The sequence below is a fragment of the Corvus kubaryi genome, unplaced genomic scaffold (assembly GCF_017639235.1).
Source record: "Corvus kubaryi isolate FWS band 111438036 unplaced genomic scaffold, C.kubaryi_AGA036_p1.0 71, whole genome shotgun sequence".
NCBI classification, from domain to species: Eukaryota; Metazoa; Chordata; class Aves; order Passeriformes; family Corvidae; genus Corvus; species Corvus kubaryi.
Genome location: NW_024582059.1, coordinates 2089848 through 2108979, shown reverse-complemented (window position 1 = coordinate 2108979; position 19132 = coordinate 2089848). Strand labels below are relative to the sequence as shown.

Genomic DNA, 19132 nt, shown 5'->3' with positions numbered 1-19132 from the left:
TCAACGGCTCCTGAGGATGGTAATAGAATACACTGCAACCCAGGACACTTGAGGTACCACCAATGGGGCGAACACAGGCAGAAAAAGAATTATCCTTGGTTTTAAACTGTGGCAGCTAGTGCCACTTAGAATACTCCTGAGACCTGACTCAAGTGTGTCCTGATGTCTTTACATCCATAACTCTGGCATGGATTGACTGTAGGGTCCCTCCATTCAGAATGAGGTAAGTGATGCTGTGCTTTTTGTGCGTGCCTCTTGTTTCCCTCTAATAAGGCCAAGTCTGGCTGCACTCATCGATAGCACTGTATTAGCAAAATCTGCAATACAGCTCCAGTTTGTATCAGCAAAAGATTTTCTTCTAGTGTAACTTTCCCAGCTTCCTAAATGAAATACAAAGTCTTCTTCTGTTGGTATAAAAATGTCAGTTAGGATTGTGATTCTTTGAAGTATTATATCAGAAAGGATTTATAGCATAGACCAGGTCTTTTAAATCAAGTGTTTAGCTTGAATATGTTAGATAGGCACTGCTGAAAAACAGAGTAGATTGAAGGGAACAGTTGCTTTCTGCTTTGATGTTATAGTTAGGATGGAATTAACAACTGTATTTTCAGGAAAGGAGTCTGTTCTACAGGCTTGTTTGACTGAAGTCGTGTGTCAGGTTGAGGAACATAGTGTAGGGCAGGAAGAAGGAATGCCCGCCTAAATTTTGAGAAGCACGCCTCTTATTTAGTAAAAATAACTGGAAAATAGTCCTGTGATTTTTCTATCCCCAAACCAAATTGCTCTGTGGTTTACTGTAAAAATAGCTACCTGACTTTCCTTAAATGTTTTAGAAACTGGTGTAGTATTTTGCTGCCACTTAAATATGATGGATTTTCATAGATGCCCAAATTCTGATACCCTCAGTAATGTGAAATGATTAAGTTACTCTGGTTCCATGAGTGCTCCTTCTGGCTGGACTAGGGGATGGTGGTGATAGCTGGGTCTAAAAGGAAAGATCTAACACAAGGCTCTGTGATTTACAGACTTTTATCTACTACAGCTCATGACAGACCTTGAGCTGGACACAGCAGTAAGAACTGGTCATGATCTCAGGAGTAGCTGGAAAAGAACAGAACTATGCTGACATCTGGAACCTTGAAGTGTATTTTTGCTTCGTATTTTGATAGTGCTTGAAAAGTTCTAATGAACTGATCAATAAGCTAGGATGCATCTTAGAAATGCAGCATTTTATCTGAGGCAACTGTATTTCCTCTGCTAACGTTGCAGGCAGATCTTAGATAGCATATAAAGCTCTTTGCTTCTGGAAAACATAATGCTTAAAAAAATAAGAAGAAACATCTTTACAAAAATAGATTTTTATTATTACAATAATTTAAAAGAAGATTTTTTTTACTATTTCTGAACAAACAATGTTGTAATAGGAATTACCAGTAACAGATCTATGGGAACAAGGATTGTCATAGCTGTGTTTCCTAGTGCAGGTGTTAGGTCCACTTCATCTATCTTCATTTTTAAAAGCTATCTTAAAATGACAGCAAAAGTATACTTTAGTGTTTGAAGGGGTAATTACTCAGGGAAGCTTCCAAAGATGAAAAATCAGAAGGAATAATCCTTCAATCTGTGTTTGCATTGAAAAGCTGTACCCCTGCTCAAAGATCCCAAGCAGCATCCAGCCAAAGGGAAGATGGTGAAGCCAGAGGTCAGAGCCTAGAACTCTGCTATTCACTGGCTTGGACATTGTCTGGGTTCCAGGTTATCAATGGCAACATGTAAAAATATTCCCTGAATGGAGAAGCATTTCAGTTTGAGTGGACCTAATCTTGGAAGTACTTGTACATATTTATTGTCACAACAAGTAAAACACACATTGGAACAAATGCAAGATCAATCCAGTAAATTTCTTCAATCAAAATAAATTAGTTTTGTCATTAATGAGAATAAGAAAGCTCTTAGAATTCTGTAACCTTCCCTACATTAAAAAAATCCAGTGGCAAAACCATTGGATATTCTTATGAATTTCTGGAGCCCTAGCACAGCTCAGTTTCTAGTATTTAAAGCACTGTCTAAACAAAAATGTGATTGAGCAAGTCTAATATGAATTGTTGTAAATCTCCTTAATTTGGAAGGCTTTAGATTGAAGGAGCATCCCTTAATTTTCTGCAATTGCTGTTTGCATTCATCTGTTTTAAACAATAATAAAAGTTTGCAGTATATTCATAATATCAAATGATAATGGCTAGAACTTTGAATTTCTGAAATGGAGTAAGCCAACCTGCCTGGGTACCTAATTAAGTACTTTTCCTGGATCCCAAGTTGTGAGGCTATAATAAAGTCATATAATTATTCCACAATATAAAAATTATTATGGGTCCTAATCATACACTGGGATTTCATTTGGCCTACTAGGAGTTCCCAAGGCCCCCAGAAATTCAATGACACTTAGGTGCTCAACTCCAGTATATTTCATCCTTCATTCCTTGTTACTTCAGGATCAGGATACCTAGCGAATATTTTGGAGAGCAGATTTGAATACACTTTGAGACACCTTCACAGAGTCTGATTTTTCATGGGGAATGTACCTAACACTCAAAATCGGAGCTCTCCCTGTGACTTCAGCTGAGTTCTCAGTGCTAAGACTTCAGGAATCTTAGTTTTCCTGGCTCTTTCCCTTAATTAAAAAATAATACAAATACAAAACTTCATCATTGTGCTTTCATGACTGCATTAAGCCTATTAAGTACAATTCAGTCATTTCTAAAACTGTTCCAACTATTGTATAGATCATCTCTAAATAAAATATTCTAAATTGTAAGACAGAGCTGAAAACCTTCTTGTGTGTGTTTCCCCCATAATCTCAAAATACAAAAAGCAAAGCAGTAAAAGGGTAGGGGTGAGTCTTTTAGTCTCCATTCTTCCAAGCTGATACTTGGAAAGTGAAGCTTTCCATAAAAGCAGCTACATCCATTCATAACATGATTGAAAACCCTTTTTGCTTGCTATGGGAACAGCAAGATTTAAGTGCCTGAGGTGATGCACAATAAGGCAAAACTATGCTTTATGTATTGTTACTGCTCACTGGATAACAGTAGTTCACAGAGATTCCCACACCACATTCTGGATATCCATCTCTGAGAACCCTAAAAGTTTCTCTGTCATATGATTTAATCCAGCACAAATTTCAGGTTTTATCTCTGTGAGTCACTGCATTCAGTCTCTGAGCAAGACTGACAACTTTTTCTGCCCTTTTATGAAAATAATCTGAAAATTGAGGACATTAAAGAAAATGAAACCAGGTTCATTAGCATAGCAGAAACTATTGTATGTAGCACTTGCCCTAATTTTTCTCATCCTTTCTTTGCTGACAGGTTATTTTCTATTACATCTCACTAAGCATTTTGAATCATTTCATCTTCAAACCCCACTGTTCAACTATGGGAAATAGAAACTTAGACAAAAGCTTTAGAGCAATTTCTGTGTACCCTCGATCAGCACCACTACCCACCCCCCACCCCTGATTTTAACAGTGTTGTCATTTTAGTCATCAGTACAAGCAATTATGCAATACAGAAAATACCTGACAGGAGTTTACTTTCAATTACACTATTTGCTGCAGATATAATCACTTTCTTGTTTCCTTTTTGCAGTGCTTTGCACAAGAAGGTCTTTGCTTATTCACTAGAGGACCTTGGCACTGCTGTGGTGAAATACCTTGTGACAAGCACTTAGATATCAATGGGAATCACAAGGAGGTGTTTCCTGCCACCATGCAGTCTATCTTAAGTGCAGGACACCAGCCTGACCTAGGAATCACTGTAGTCAGTGAACCTAAAGAAACTTTTTCACTAGATATCATGATCCCTGCGTCTGACTTAAGGAACCAGTGAGGCACTAAATATTCATTGAAAGGTACCACTTGACTTTCCTTTTTTTTTTTTTCTCTTCTTTTTTTTTAAACCAGTAAATTTCCCAAGACTAATAACACAGGTTTCGTCTCACTACACAGATCTTGCACTAAAGCAGTTAGTGTGGAGACACATATGTGGTTTTCAAACCTGGGGCACTTCCATATTGCTACAAACTGTTTCTACCATATGAAGCAGTTGTGTAATTCATTTGAAAATTCTAACTTCTTTTTCTCACAATACCTGTTTCTTGTCCCCTCTTTTCCTTCCTGCATTTCCATATTTAACTAAACATACTTTCTTCCCTGGGACCAGTCACTGGTATCAGCACACCTGGTATGTTTTATGTTGAAATGTTTCCTTAAAAATGAAGCCCTTTTTCTTTTCCCACTCCAATAATCTCCACTGAGAAAAAAGGTTCTTCACAAAAGCAGCTGAGGATAAAAACAGACAATCAAAAAAGCTCAAGTTTTAAGATGTGTCTGTGTTCACTGAAATAACAGTTCAGGAACAACTTAGCCTACAGTATCCCTGATGACTGAATTTGTCCTTTTTCAAGGCTAATTCTCTTCATCTTGAATATTATTTGCTAAATATCATGGAAGAAAAATGTAATTTCATCTGTGATTCGTACTTGTAGGTTGAGCCTTGATGTACAATGCTTTGACAAAAGAGAAAATTATGGGGTAATAGAAAAGCAAGCTCTTCAGGATGTTAATCAGAATCAGTCTTCCTGTTAAATGTTTCCTCCCTCAGCTCTTGACAAGGTGATGGCTTTTGGAGGATGGAGGTTCTCAGTATCATCTGTGTGCTGGATACCATGGCTTCTGTCAATCACTTATGAGCTTGCTTGGCTTGCTGCAAACCTAACAGATGATTATTCTGTCTGCTTCAGAGAGTCTGGCTCAACAGGCCCGTCCCCTCCTAAGCATATGTCATCTTCCCTAGATAATTAGATGGTACATATCCCTTCTGACCTTTTGCTTCAGCTAGCCACCATTCCTTATTGCCACTCAGGTCGGAAAAGCGAAGTATCCTCACCCTCTGGTACTCCTGAAGGCTGAGTTCATGATCACTTCTAGCTTGAAATGCATAAACAGCATAGAAGATCTGAAAAAGGAAAACCACATAAAGCAAAATCAGAATTGAAAAATGTAGCCACATCTTACCATGTAGCTCTGTATGAGGAGGAGTTCTGTACACAGAAAACATGTAATGACATGTACAAACCAGTGTTCAATCACATGGCCTGCAATTTCTAGACAGGACCAAAATGAAAAGTAAAACTGAAGGATCTGGGGAATTCTGCATGAGGAACAAATCAAGCTCCAAGACCTCATCGCCTACTACACTGGCAAGGTTTGCAACTCACACCAAGTGGCCATGGATTGGATGAAGAATTTTTCAGCAAGGTTTCCTTGTGGAGAATCACCTTTCCTAAAGCTCCTGTACTTAAATGTGGCACATGGGTCACTTCTGTGCCTTGCTGATCAGCATTCTTGTCACAGCTTTCTTGTCAACAGTAAGTTGGAAAATCCCCCAATCTGAGCTATTTTGCAGGTTCCTGCTCCACAGGAGAACCTTGGGGCATACACAGGGTGGGATAAAGCAACAGTGTGTTTTCTGTGGTGCAGGACTGCAATTCACAGTTTAACTGATTCTCTTTTCCTACTTCATAGTATATAAGAGCAGAGGATAACAAATTCTCATGTCACGCTGACAGATTAGTGCCACTCTTCTCCAGCGTAAAAGGAAGCCATTTAAATTACAAATTGTGTAATTCTAGATTTCAAATAGGAATAACAAGAAGACAGGCACAGTGTGTATCATACTTACATCCACACCCTGATCATCCATACCCTGAAGAGCACCAGTCCCTGTGCCATAAATTTGAAATGTGGGATTTTCACAGAAGTGAAGAGGTGAGCTGCTGTCACTCTTCTTGTACCCTGGACTTCTTGTGCTGCTGTCAGTAGAGGGCCGTGAAGAGACAAAGAGGCTGATGTCATCAAAATCATCATCACCAAAGCCATTTTCTGCTACGTCCTTCTGCACTTTGGCTGGATTGTAAGGCCTCAGGAAGGAGGAATACACGTACCCTGTGAGGACTAGAAACCAGAATAAAGAGACAGAAAATAAACAAACAGCAAAACACTGCTAAAATAATTTTTAAACCATTTTATGCAGCTGTCAGTATGACAGAGGCAAACAGATGGGGCCAGAATGAAAAGAAATCAATATCCCAAAGGGTAGCCATTATTGGGATATTTGTGCAGGGAACTTACTTCCTGTGTCAACAAGCCATCTGCTTGTGCTTCCAAAGGAGTCCTTTTGCTCCACAACAGCCACCAGTTCTCCTTCATGCAAGTCAATATCGAATTCCTGCACGGCATTGCACTTGCGCTTAGCCTGGTACAGCGACTCGGTGCTGTACGTGGACAGCAGCTTGGATCTGTGGTCTTCTGTTTGGCGTGGGGACTCCAGCTGAAAAGCAAACAATTAATATTCATCCTCAGTAGTGCTGAGGCCATTTCTAAATAAAAATCTGTTTATGCTGCATGTGGCAACTGACCCAGTGTTTCTACACACAGACCAAGGAGTTACTTGCACAGGGATCAAATCTCCTTTTCATGTGCAGGAAGGACCTGTCCCACTGCTATAGTAACAGGTGAGCAATAAAGGGCACATTTTAAAGAAATGTAGGAATTTCACTAATTAAAGACCTCTTAGTCTGTCCTCTGCTCTCAAAGAGCTGGTGTTTTGTATGTGAACTGTCTCCTGCTAAACTGCTTTTCTGTAGCCGTGACCTTTGTATTCCTATGTAATAGCACAGAAAAAGCATAATCCAAAAATGGGCTGAGACCACATAACAATTTGCATGATAAGGCATTAGGCAAAAAAATCAGTGGTACCCAAACTGGCTGCTTTTTGTGTGAAATTACCTCTCTAAATGAGGGTAAGGTGCCATTAGCTGCTGGAAGCATATTCATTTCAGGGTTTGGTTAGAGGGCAGGGAGGGGGTTGTTGCACATCAATGGGATCTTAACATATCACAGAAGCAAGAGCACATGTGCCTTCACTGATGCTAAAAGGAATTCTACAACTGCCTCAGCTTCTCCTGTAAACCTGCACTCAAGTCTTTATTTTCCTGTAAACTAGATTCCTGAAACCTCCAGAAACATCTGATAAGATTGGGAACGCAAATCTCCTGGTGGATTTTCTGAATCTTCTGCTGTGGGTGTGTATGTTTGTGCATGTATGTGTAAGAACCAGTACATATAACCACAGCTGAGCACAAGGAAAAAAATCTTCTGAATTAGAAGACTAAGATGCACTGTAAGAGTATTTAACAAATGAAGTTACCAAAGTTTACATATACCTTAGCCTTAACATGTACTTAAAGGCCTAAGGGCAATCAGAGGTAATTTCAAGTGGATTTTCAAGATATTAACATGAAAAAAAGTGAAAAATCTTCAGAAGTTACTGGTCAATGAAAGCTTCACTCCAACAACCTCATTCAGAGTCACAGTGAAGAGACAAAGCCCAAACCTTAAGGTAGCATAAAAACGGCTTTTTTCCAAAAGTGATCAAAAGAGGATGCTTCATAAACAATTTGGATGTATGGTACTCACCGGAGAAGGAACAGGTTTCTTTCTTTCCAAGCTCAATTTTCTCTCAATAAAGGTTGCACTGCTGTTTTCTTTTACAAAATTCAGCTTGTGAACCTCCTCTATCAATTGATTCTGCACTTCACAGATGCTTGAGGAGGACAGCTGCAAACACAAATGTGGGTTAGATCTCATGTACAAAATGGTAGGGAGGTTGGAGAGAGCAGATTTGGTTTAATTGGCTGAATGCTAGGAGTCAGGAAATCTGACAAGTTATGTCTATTTTTTGCAGAGCCCAAAAGCAGTGTACTCTCTGTGTATGAGATGTAAAGAGAAGAAAGGCCCTTGCTTAAAGAAAGTTTCTAATAAATGCTATATAGATTTAAAAGACATAGGAATTGAAGTTAAATCATTAAAGATATTCTAAACGGTGATGAAAATGAAGAGCCTTGCCTTTATGCTACTGAGCCACCTGCTTTCAGATGCAAATGTGCATCTCAGCAGCTATCAGAGTGGCCAATGTGCTGCAAGGCTTGGAGTAGCTTACCCCACAGCTGTGTGTTTGTGCAACTGAGTGCTGCCAACAGGTTTAAAAATTGTTGGGTAACTGAGTCTCTGTCTGTGGCACTGGGTAAGTACTTTTGGTCTGTGCCTAATACAAAATACATTTGCTGATGTAAACACAAAAAAAGAAGATAATTTTTTTGCCAGATCCTCACAGAAAACAAGGCCCAATACAACAGCTTTCAAAACACAAAAACGTCAAATTACAGGGATGAAATTTCTTCATGTGGAAAAAGCCTTCATTTTCCCATTAAACACCACAGCTCTATGTCTTGATCCTGCCCCTTACTACAATGTGCCCTGTTCAAGCCTTAATGGAAAGGAATACTCCAGAATTGCCTCATTACAGTGTGTTTCCCAAGTAGCCTTGCTTCTGTTCAGGAGAGTGGATTTGTATGTGTGGAAGGCATTGTTGCAGCCGTGTTTCTCAGGGGGCTCAAGTCCTCCAGGCAAGGCTGTTCCTTACTGCCAAGAGATGTCTGCAGGAGCTTCTGCATCATATTTGGGTTTAAAAGAAACTTGATTTTCATAAAAATTATTTAATCAGATCTCCTAACTTGTTTCTCTTTTGCAGTCATCTGTGAATCTGCAGGTCTAGCAGCAAAGGAAGTGTTCATGTACTTTCTTGTAATTTCCTGTGTTTTCTGGACTAGTCAGGGTAGATGCTAAGAAATGCTAGCAGCTGCCTTCTTTTTGCCTTCCTGTAATATTCTTGCCATTACTATCACTGTAACAGCTGGAACGGTTCCATTAGGATTATTCTTGAAAAGTCCAGGTCTGACAAAAGTTCAGAACATAAGTTTCTCAGAGAGCAGTCCCGAGTGACCTTATTGTGGCCTTCAGTGCCTAAAGGGGGCCTACAGGAAAGCTGGAGAGGGATATTTTACAAGGGCATGTAATGACAGGACAAGGGGGAATGGCTTTAAACTGAAAGAGGGCAGGTTTAGATTAGTTTATTGTGACCGTGGTGAGGCACTGAAATGACTTCTGCAGAGAAGCTGTGGGTTCCTTATCCCTGGAAGCATTAAAGGTCAGGTTGGATGAGGCTTGAAGCAACCTGGTCTAGTGGAAGATGTCCCTGTTAATGGCAGGAGAACTGGAACTAGATGGTCTTTAAGGTCCCTTACAACCAAACCATTTTGATTCTATGAACTTAATCTTCACTGAGCTTGCAAAGGAAAAAAAACCCACAAATCTGACTGTGCCCAGCAGAACAAATGAAATCACAAAATCAGTAAATGAGCGTAGCTTTGTAGATATGTGTCCTACATAACTTTAGCTGAAGCATACAGAAAGAAAAAAAGACAAATCAAGGCACAGCTACACCTGTTTCTAATGTACTTACTGGAACAGGCACCATGACAGCAGAGTTTGACTGAAGTGCTGCAAACGTAATATTCCCAAGGAGGGTGATGAAGCAATGTAGGCAGTTCAATACAATCTTTTTGGCTGCTCTGTTGAATACCTGAAGTTCTTCCACTAGCTGTGCATTTAGAGCCTCATAGTCTTTCTTTGCCAGGTCCAGCTCTTCTCCAGCTGACCTCTGAAGGTAGCTGTTGTAGTCCAGCAACTTGTCATAGCGCTTCTGGATGAGCTTCTGAGGGCCTGGAAACAGGGCTTGCAGTGCTGAGAGAGGAGTCAAGACAAGCTTGTCCAGCTGAGCCATCTGGAAAGTATAAACCAGACCTACTCATTACTTTATTCATACAGTCCTTCAGACCCCATAATGGGCTGAGCCTGATGGCAGCCCATCAAGCAATCTGTTCATTACTCTTCACAAAGCATTGCTGCCAGAGCCAGTTTCAAGCAGGGTCCAGCATGACTTAGAATCTCCTTCATAACAGGAGAGGTATCAGTTTTTCAGCATACAGTGTCTGCTAATGGCAGTGGTCCCTTGGAGCGTGCAGCCTGAAGTGCTACCCCTGGGGAGCTGCCACTGGGGGAAAACAGCAAGGATTGGTCAAGTGGTCAAATAAAACTGGGATTTCCTTAACTGGAAGGCCCACACCAATATACAGTCTGAAGGCAATGAGGTCTTATTAAGTGGCAGTCTTGAATTCTCTCAAAGCTGCTTTTCTTTTTTTTTTTTTTTTCTTCTCCTGGAAACAGCTGTAACTCAATTCCTGTTTAAGCAAACACAAACAATCACTTGATTTGATTAAATTAGGTTATGCTTGTTGGTTTTATCTCTAGTAATCAACAAAATTAGACACCTGGTAAAAAAACAGTCCTCCTCAGACTTTTCCATTAGTCTCTAATTGTCTCAAGGGATTAATATTGCATGAAATAAAATTTATTTTTGTAAGTCATTTGTTCAAATACAGCACCAGCTTGTAGTGAGTGAAATTCATCATCATATTAAAGCTCTTGGACATTCTGTGTGAATTAAGTTGTTGGGTTGAATGTGAGAATAAAAAAACAGCTGCCTCTGCATTCTCCAAAATATACCAGAGTTGAGGCCAGATCCACGTTAGCCCCAGAGTTTCTCTCCAAGGCCAAGATGATGTACACTGGCTAAATAGCTCCTATTTTATTTCCACCTGAAAAACTGGGCTGTGTTTAGCGAACCAGTTTTTGACGCATTAAGAAAACAATTCTTCCAAACTGCTGGACCTGATTTCTGAAAAAGAGGCTACTGGGAATTTCTGCCCTGAAATTTTTCCACAGTCTAATGAGAGAGGAAGGTGTACGTTATTGACAAATGGGAAAAAAAACCCAAAGAGTTAACCTGAGCCCATTGCTGAGATCTCCCTTTTTAATAACCTTTCAGGAAAACATGTGAAGAACACCATGGGTTGTTAAGTGAGAACAGCTACTCATTGTGCAATACCAAGCTGAAAGTTTTTTTAAAAACCCATATAGGTTTAAAACCCATAGGATAGGGAATCCTTGTAATCTTGTAAATCCAAGTCACAGAAATAAACAGATAATAAGTAGAAATTAGCAATTGTTAGTAACAATGCCCACAGTTAAAATTAAGTTGTTGGGTATTTTTTTTTTTAATTACATAGACTTTCAGAATAGCTAGGTCATGAAACAGTAGCTGTTACAATTTTTTTTCTACAAAGAAGTTTTCTGTTTCATCTATTGTGGAATTACTTCTACTTTTCTTTTATATTTCTGAATATGGGGGAAGCTTCCATACTGGGCACACTCACCACTGCAATGATAGAGAGGTATTCTTTATGCAATCATTCATTGTAAAGACGTTGAAAATATCATTCTGATCACTGAGATTAATTTTTGAGATACTTTTCACACATGGGAATCTCAAAGGAAAGGAAATACATCATCCTACTTCCCTGTCATTATCCTGGATGTTGTGGTCTGTCATAGAGCCTTCTGTTTCTTGGCAGACTCTGTTTTCAGTGTTTTGGAAAGGACTGAATGGCTATATTTGAGTCAGCACTAAACTAGGAAAGTGTAGGAAACCTCTGGATTTTTCCAGCATGAGCAGCTATTTGAAGAAGCAGCCTGTCCCATTTTGAAGAGACATTTAGGTATCTTATTAGAGCCAGGCATTAGAGTCCATTTTAAAGCAGAAGAGTAGTTGAAAAACTATTTTTTTAATTGCTCTATTAATTACTATGGGCTATATTTGGATTTTTCATGGTTTCCCTATATGAAGGATTTGACAGCACTATGTTAATATCTGGACTTGATGATCCTAGAGGCCTTTTTCCAACCTAAACAGTCCTATGATTCCATGACTATAAAGATAATGACTTACTTAAAAAGTTAATAAATCTGAGATTTTTACAGATCTGTGATTCCCGTACCTGAGCACAATATCAATCACAAAAGTCACTCATACTGCAAGTGCTGGTAACAAAAGTAGCAAGGCAAAGATCTGCTGCTCTTTTCTGAAGTTCAGGTGAAACAAATACAGGTTTGTTCAGGTGATACAAACTTAGTGCAAAGATTTTATTTTAAACCCAGGAAATTAGCTTGACAAGTTTTCCTTAGTTCCTCTAGAGAAAACGCAATGCATTTATGTTGTATTTTATCTTTGTTCTTACAGAAATTCAACCAAAAGCCCCACTCATCTTTCCCAGCAGATTCCTAAGGTGTTTTTTTTTCTCTTTTGTGTCCTAGTCTTCCTCACATACAGGCATTTTCTCATACAGATAGCTGTGTAGCACTGGACACTGCATAAACTTACAAAGTCTTCACATAGATTTGCACTGTTGGTCCATTTTTCCAAACAGTCACTGGCTTTGTCATCTTTATCTTGCAGGATTTCCTGAAGCCCAGTTATATTCTGGGCAGCCAGATGTATGGAATCCTAAATGAAAAGATGGTAGGAAGATGAAACTATTACAATACGTTTTAGTATACTGCATTCACTCCTGCAGCTACCGCAATAATACTGATGGAATCAGACATATTTTCCATCTCAGACACCTGTGCAGCTGCCGTGCAGTTTCCAGTCACTGTGGGGTTGTTTACTGTGATAATATTTTCCTGTGCTTTGTCTATTTTAAATGCAAACTACTTAAGAATCAAGTTGTTAATGTTCAGCTGAAAAAACTATGCCCTAAACTAATGAATATCCCACTGGAAATCAGCTGCTCCTCAGCAAGAAGCCAGCTTCCCATGCATCCTCAAAAGCCTCTTTTAGGGGACTAAGTAGGACTACAGTGGTGTATTTCAGTTTCTCAGAATTTTAATCTCAATGAAGTGTGGATCCGTTTGGATAAGGAACTGTCAGCACCATTCCAGGCAACAGACCTCATTGGCTGAGCTCCCTGGCCTTTCCCTGTTTGCTGAACCAAACAAGGTGCGATTGTGATAAGCCCCGGCCAGCTGGTTATTGATCTTGCCTGGTTCTTCCTGCCTGGTTAGGGCACACTTACACTTTGTCTACAAAGTGTACCTACAAAGCTGGCAAATAGTCCATGAGAGGCTGAGAAGTCACAAGCCAACCCTCATCTTTGGAGAGGAGGATTGAAGCAAAGACATTTTAGAGAACCTGAGCACTCTGTACATCTAATGCTAGGCCACAGCACAACTTAAACATGGGAAAAAGGAAGGAGTCCTTCCATCCAGAATATGTATTTTAGGACGTTTTAATTCATGTGGCTGCAGGTCAGTTCTTCCATCTTTAATGAGAAGCAGTTGGTGCTCCACTGCAGCAGATGAGGGTGACAGCTTCACACAGAGATTGAAAGTCCTGACTGTGCCACCAGACAGCACCTTCTTCTCTGCACTGCACCTGTGGGTCTCCACAGAGCCTGCTTCTGTCAGGGGGAAAAATGCAAAAGTGTGGGCTTCAAAACTTTTTTGCCATGGGCTCAGAAATGCAGTGGCAGCACAGCTTATTTATTTAATATTCTGACAAAGACAGGCCTGCATATAAATAATTTGGTGTTGCCTAACCAGTGGCAGAAATGTGTGTCAAACTGGTTACGGACAGGGTTTGTGACCACAGATTGCAAAAAGGCCTGTACCCACCTGGAGATGTTGTGAACAGAACGAAATGTTCTTCACACACGATTTCACAGTCTTCTCTAAACTTTGAAACAACTTTTCTTCCTTATTAAAAGTTTGATCTTTCACCTAAAATAGACATTTGCACTGTTATTTTGGCAGCCCAAAAGAGCCTGGATAATGAAAGGAACATCCAGAATGCTGCTAGAAAAATCCTTGAACTCCTCCCTTTGAAAACAGATCAACCCCTAATTCTCCCAAGCTCCAGCTGTAATTCAATCAAAGTCAAAACCGCTGGACAACACAGCAGGGAATTTAATTTTTAATCCTTGTGGAAGCAGGGAGTTACTTTATTACAAGCCCACTGGCGTGTGCCAACAAAACCCTTCATTTTTCTGCGTGTTGTTGCTCCATCTGAGGAAAGGATGGAGAGAAAAGCGGGGGCCGGTGCGTGGGTGCCGGGGCGCTCTCCCGCAGGCAGGCTGTAGGTGGAGCTGTTACCCCAGAGCCGCGCCAGCCTTTCCCCTGGAAACGCCGGCAGCTGGGAACGGCCTCGGGAAACTTCTTTATGCCGGCTGGGAACACCCTGAAAACGCGGTGATTTCTGCCCATCTTTTCCTTGAGGGGCTTCAGAAATCTCAAGTCACGTCTTAGTGGTTTTGCCGTGAGGGTCGCTGCGTGTTTCAAGATATGAGTTGGGAACTTTCTCAGTCTAATTAAGCAGGAGAGACGGCTGAATCTCTAACAGATGTATTCTGGTACTAAAATCATTCTCAAATGTTTCAAGCTTAATTAGAAACAAAACAAAACAAAAAAACCCCACAAACCAGAAGCTTCTAAAGGAAAAAAAATGAAAAGAAAAATCACATATCCTCTTAATCAAATTTAATTCCCTTTTTCTCTGATTTTATAGCCTTGCTGGTGTCTGTCACACTCTGAATACAAAAAATTTCCACTGTATAAATGAATTAACAGAAAACATAAATGTGGGTAGTTTGTATCAGAGAAAGAGGGAAACCACTGATAAAAAACAAAACAGGAAAAAATTGCATGTATCTTGTAAAGTCACATCTAGAAAGACAAGTAACCTTGTATAATCAGCCATCTCATGCAGTGAGGTACACTGGATATCACTTTCAAGGTCATTTGTAATTGATTTTCTCTGAGATTTCGATTTAAGCTTTCCTGAAAATGTTTATCCTGCTAGGTTTTGAATTACAACTTCGAATTTATGAAGGAGCATTTTCCTTTTGGCCGCCCAGCACCCATCAGACTCATCAGAGAGTTCTTTGTGTCTGTAGTTTTGACGGTTCCAGGTCTTTACACACGTAGAGGCAAACCCTGTGGCCTTTCCTAATTAGAGGTATAGCTCATTTTCCTTGGTGGATTCTGAACTTTAATGCTACAACATGAGCAAGATGGACTGAACACATTCACAGGCTTGACAATAATCATTGCCAGGGTATCTGCAAAATGCTGACCTCAGGCTGAATTTCACAAAACTACTGCTCACTTCCTCTCTGCTGAAGACCAGAAGTTTGACAAACTCTTGAGTAAAAAAGGAAAAGGTGGAGAACACATTACTTTATTTTCTATTTCAATCACAAAAATCTTTCCTGTCTTCTGTGACAGTCAGAAAATGACTTTATAAATTAGACAGGAAAAAAAAGCAGCACCGCAAACTCCATTTCCTACACGTTTTGAAAAACACCCAGTACAAAAGCAGAACTGAAGCTGTCAATGCAAATCTGCAGTTGGATGAGTAAGTACCTGAGGTTCTCCCCTCGTCAGTATTTTCAGATGGCTGGTAACCCTCTTGGATTTCTTGCTAATGGAGTGAATATTCAGTCGGGAAAACTTTTCTTTAAGGGTTTCATCATCATCATTCTTCCTGTACTTCAGCACTGCAGACAAGAGAATTTCATTACATCAGTAGTCTGTATTTGCAGGACTTTTCACGGGGACAGGCACACAAATATGAAACCATTTGAGAGCAGACACTTTGATGTCACTTGCTGTAGTCTTGTATGAAAATGCTCAAAAGGATGAAAACCTCATTATCAACACTAGCCTTGGGAAGAGTGAAGTTAGGGCTTCAATGTGGCAAGTCTATAAAAAATATTGCTATTACTGCATCCTACTTATTATCAGTGTTTGCAACTGCATTACAGACAATATAACACGAATTCTTTCCCTGTTTTCATACTGGAGTTACTAGTCAGGTAAGAGAGTTGGCTGAGGACAAGGGACATTAACGCATCTGTTACCTTCTTGAAACTCAGGATATTACACAATGTGGGTGGTGGCACCAGGCAAAACTGATGTAGTGAAATATCTGGAGTTGAAACCTGTCGTGTAATGGCCAGCCCAAACCTACAAAGAAAGAACTTACTGTGCTCTTTTCTTACCTAAATCTTTTCTCCTTTTAAGTTCATTGATGTTCACATTAATGTTTTTCATAACAAAAAGGGCATCTTGCAGTGCCTTGTGGTCAGGGTGAGAAGCAGGAGTTGAGTTCAAGAGCTCGTGGAGCAACAAGGGATATTTCATCAGGCGTTGCACTGGTTTGATCAACAGGGATCCCAGGTCTATTAGGTTTGGCTTTCCTCTATAATTTATACCAAAAAAATTGTCACAAAATGAGAAATTCCTTGAATTGCAATTACCACTCAAGTCAAAAAATAAGATACATCTGTGAGGGAACAGGGGTGTTGCAAACGAAACCCTCCTGTCTCCCCCTCAATGAGAAATACACCCTGGGTCTGAATTTTCTGTGTTTTCAGAACTTAGCTGACTATTGCTTAGACATTACCTCTGAAACTGTCCCACTCAGTCTAAAGGTGCATGTGGTATAACTTACACATCACAACATCCAGGAAGGGAGATGTAGGTGGAAGAACAAATAACAGGAAGTTTGAGAAATGCGTGTGAGCAGGGCTGTTACATCCTGCTCTGGGCCCTCAGGCTTAAAATTGCAACATTTCCACGCTGTGAGTAACTGGGATGCCTGTTCACAGTGCATCCCTTCTCACAACATCCCTGACTTGGCACACTGACCCTTAAGCTTTACTGTCTTTCATCTGTGGTTTTTCTTTGCTGGCTGCCAGTCAGTTACTTCTAATGATGCCTGAGCTTCCAAAGGGTATCAAATCTGACCTGGGGAAATGTTGAACACACAGGATATTTACACAGGCTTGATCCAACCTGCTGGAAGCCTCCTTGCATACAGGCAAAGCAGGCAACTGGCCATGGTGGCAGAAGGATGAGAGTAGGACAGCCACAGTTTCCAGCATGGGCACAGGGATGCTCTGTGACTCTAGGCTCAATCCCCACTGGCTGGGCAGGGGCAGCAGAGCAGCATCCCCAGGCATTCAAGTGGCTCAGGCCATGAAGGCCACCTTGAGCTCTTGGGCCCCATCCAGCTGAACACAGGCTCCAGCCCGGTTCCAGACAAAAGCCTTTGCTTACATTCTCCAGGCTGGAATGGGAGAGGCTGTGCAGTTTGCAGGCTGTCAGAACAGCCTCAAAGGAAACAGGGAAGGACTGAGCCACACGTGCCTTCATTACCTTCCATGTAGCTGGTAGAAACATGGGGTCTCCAATGGCCAGGTGGCCAAGACCAGGGCCAGCCACTGCTGGGGCTCCAGCAGCAGGACAGACATGTCCATGGCCTCCTCTCATGACAGCACACTCCAGCAAACCAGGCACAGCTCCAGCACCAGCTACCTGGCACCTCCCCATTGAAAGTAAACATGAGCTGCTGGTAACATTGTGGAAGGCAATAAAGCACAGCAAGCTTTCCATTTGCATGCCCAAAAAAGCTCTTTTGGAGCAGAAAAGGTTTTTTTGACATTAACTATGCAAGAGTTAAGCATAGACAAAGAAGGATTTCTGCATATGGAAAGATGAAATAACATAATGTAGAAGGAAAGTACAAAAAATAGGGAACAGCCACTTGGTTTTGCAGGCTGACATCCATTGTTTTGTGCAGCAGAAAGAGTAAAAGAAAAAAAACCCTTCATTCCCACTTTTATATGTGTAAAAAGTACAAGAGCCAATCCTTACTGCTGACTAATTAACTAACAATTTGAATGCCTTTGAGAAGAGACATCTGCATATTTAAACCATCTCTCTCAAACAGGCATTATCTGTAAAAAAGTTCTGCATGAAAAAAAATTAACAGTAGATGCCTTTTAAGTATTCTTCATGTCCCAAAACCTTCTCACCATTTCAATCCCCCTCATTTCCCCTGTATCTTGCATTAAATAGAGAGCTGTTTTTCCTTCTTTCAGCTTCTGGCAGCAATAATGAAAAAAAAAATCTTAAATTGTTATTGTTTTCTCTGAAAAGCCCTATGAATGCAAATCTATAAAAGCTGCCTCATGAATGGAAAAATCTTCAAGTGTCTTCTCTTTATATAGTTGCACTTTGGACAGCTGCCCAAGTGATAAACAGCCCTCTGTTCGGTATCTGCATGACACACTCTTGCAATATGGTGTGAGAGATAGCAGGTTTGTTATAAGATAATGACTCCCTGGGGCACTGAATGCCACAAAGTTTGACTCATCTAATTCTCCCCAGCAAGATTAGCTGAGATAGCCACTCTCCCTGGACGAGTCCCATTTGCAATGCACCCCGTTAGGACCCACCGGCTGCTTGGCAGGACATGGCCTTGCCACACGACTCAAGCAGAAGAGAAACGCCTTTTGACATCTATTGTGCAGAAAATTAAGTTGATAATTCATTTGTGATGCTACTTCAGCCTTCTCCCCCGTTACTGTGAATTTAGCAAGTATTCTAAGTCACATGTAACTGTACTAATCCCACAGCAAATTCTTACTGTAGCTCTGCAGTAAATGCAGCTGGCAAACTGCAGTGAGCTTCATGGCACAGCCTCCCTCCTGCCTCCCGACAAAGCAAAGTCACTAATACTGACACATTCCCACCTGTTTAAAAAGCCCGTGGTGGTGAACTACACAAAGGCAGGTGAGGCAGGATTTAGTTTCATTTGCTCTCACTACTCAGCAGCTTGGTCCAGTGGCAAACATGACAGCCACTATGGTACAGCTAGGCTGAGGCTAGTGTGATATGCAGCTTGCCAGTTCTGAAATAGTGTGCAGGAATCAGGCTGCAGCAGGACTAGAGTCTTGGGCTTCATGGTTTACTGTGCATGGCTTTATTTTAGTACAAGAAATGTAGGGCAAATAATTCACTGTGCCATAAGTCTCTCAAGCAAACCTAGAGAATTCACTGAGGCTGCACAGTTGTTAATCCAAGCAGAATTTAACCTATTGAGCTGCTAGCAAAGGGCACCACTGTCTGGTATTTACATAATTGTTTTCTTGATCATGCTTGAATGAAAAGCCGTCTGGGAGCAGCAACATCACAGACCATTTGGGGGGAGTTACACTGTATTTTCCAGCTCAACGTTAATCAGATTTTTGGGAGCAGTCCTGCCCAAGGGCTGTTGCGACTGCAGCCTCTGATTCACAGGTGATGGGACTTTTGAGTGTCCTGCCAGTGAGGTAGCCAAGCTCAGGGAGGGTCCCACAGCTAAACCTGTTCATTGCACATTGCTTTGTAAGAGCCATTTTAAACTCAGAAAGTGAGTTGTCTCCTACACTC

General features: G+C 40.8%; 1 protein-coding gene across 1 annotated transcript in view; it reads right to left on the bottom strand.

Moving 5' to 3' along the window:
• Window positions 1-3509: 3509 nt before the first annotated feature.
• The window catches only part of ARHGEF38 (Rho guanine nucleotide exchange factor 38), a 37555-nt gene continuing 21932 nt past the window's right edge, over window positions 3510-19132 (bottom strand). Inside the window, exons 6-14 of the mRNA XM_042049686.1 lie at window positions 15916-16115; window positions 15278-15411; window positions 13532-13636; window positions 12240-12362; window positions 9423-9743; window positions 7538-7678; window positions 6191-6389; window positions 5742-6013; window positions 3510-5015 (exon numbers count right to left, since the gene is read on the bottom strand). Coding sequence (XP_041905620.1) covers window positions 4830-5015; window positions 5742-6013; window positions 6191-6389; window positions 7538-7678; window positions 9423-9743; window positions 12240-12362; window positions 13532-13636; window positions 15278-15411; window positions 15916-16115 — 1681 coding nt within the window. The 3' untranslated portion in view covers window positions 3510-4829. The remainder of the gene's footprint in view (window positions 5016-5741; window positions 6014-6190; window positions 6390-7537; window positions 7679-9422; window positions 9744-12239; window positions 12363-13531; window positions 13637-15277; window positions 15412-15915; window positions 16116-19132) is intronic.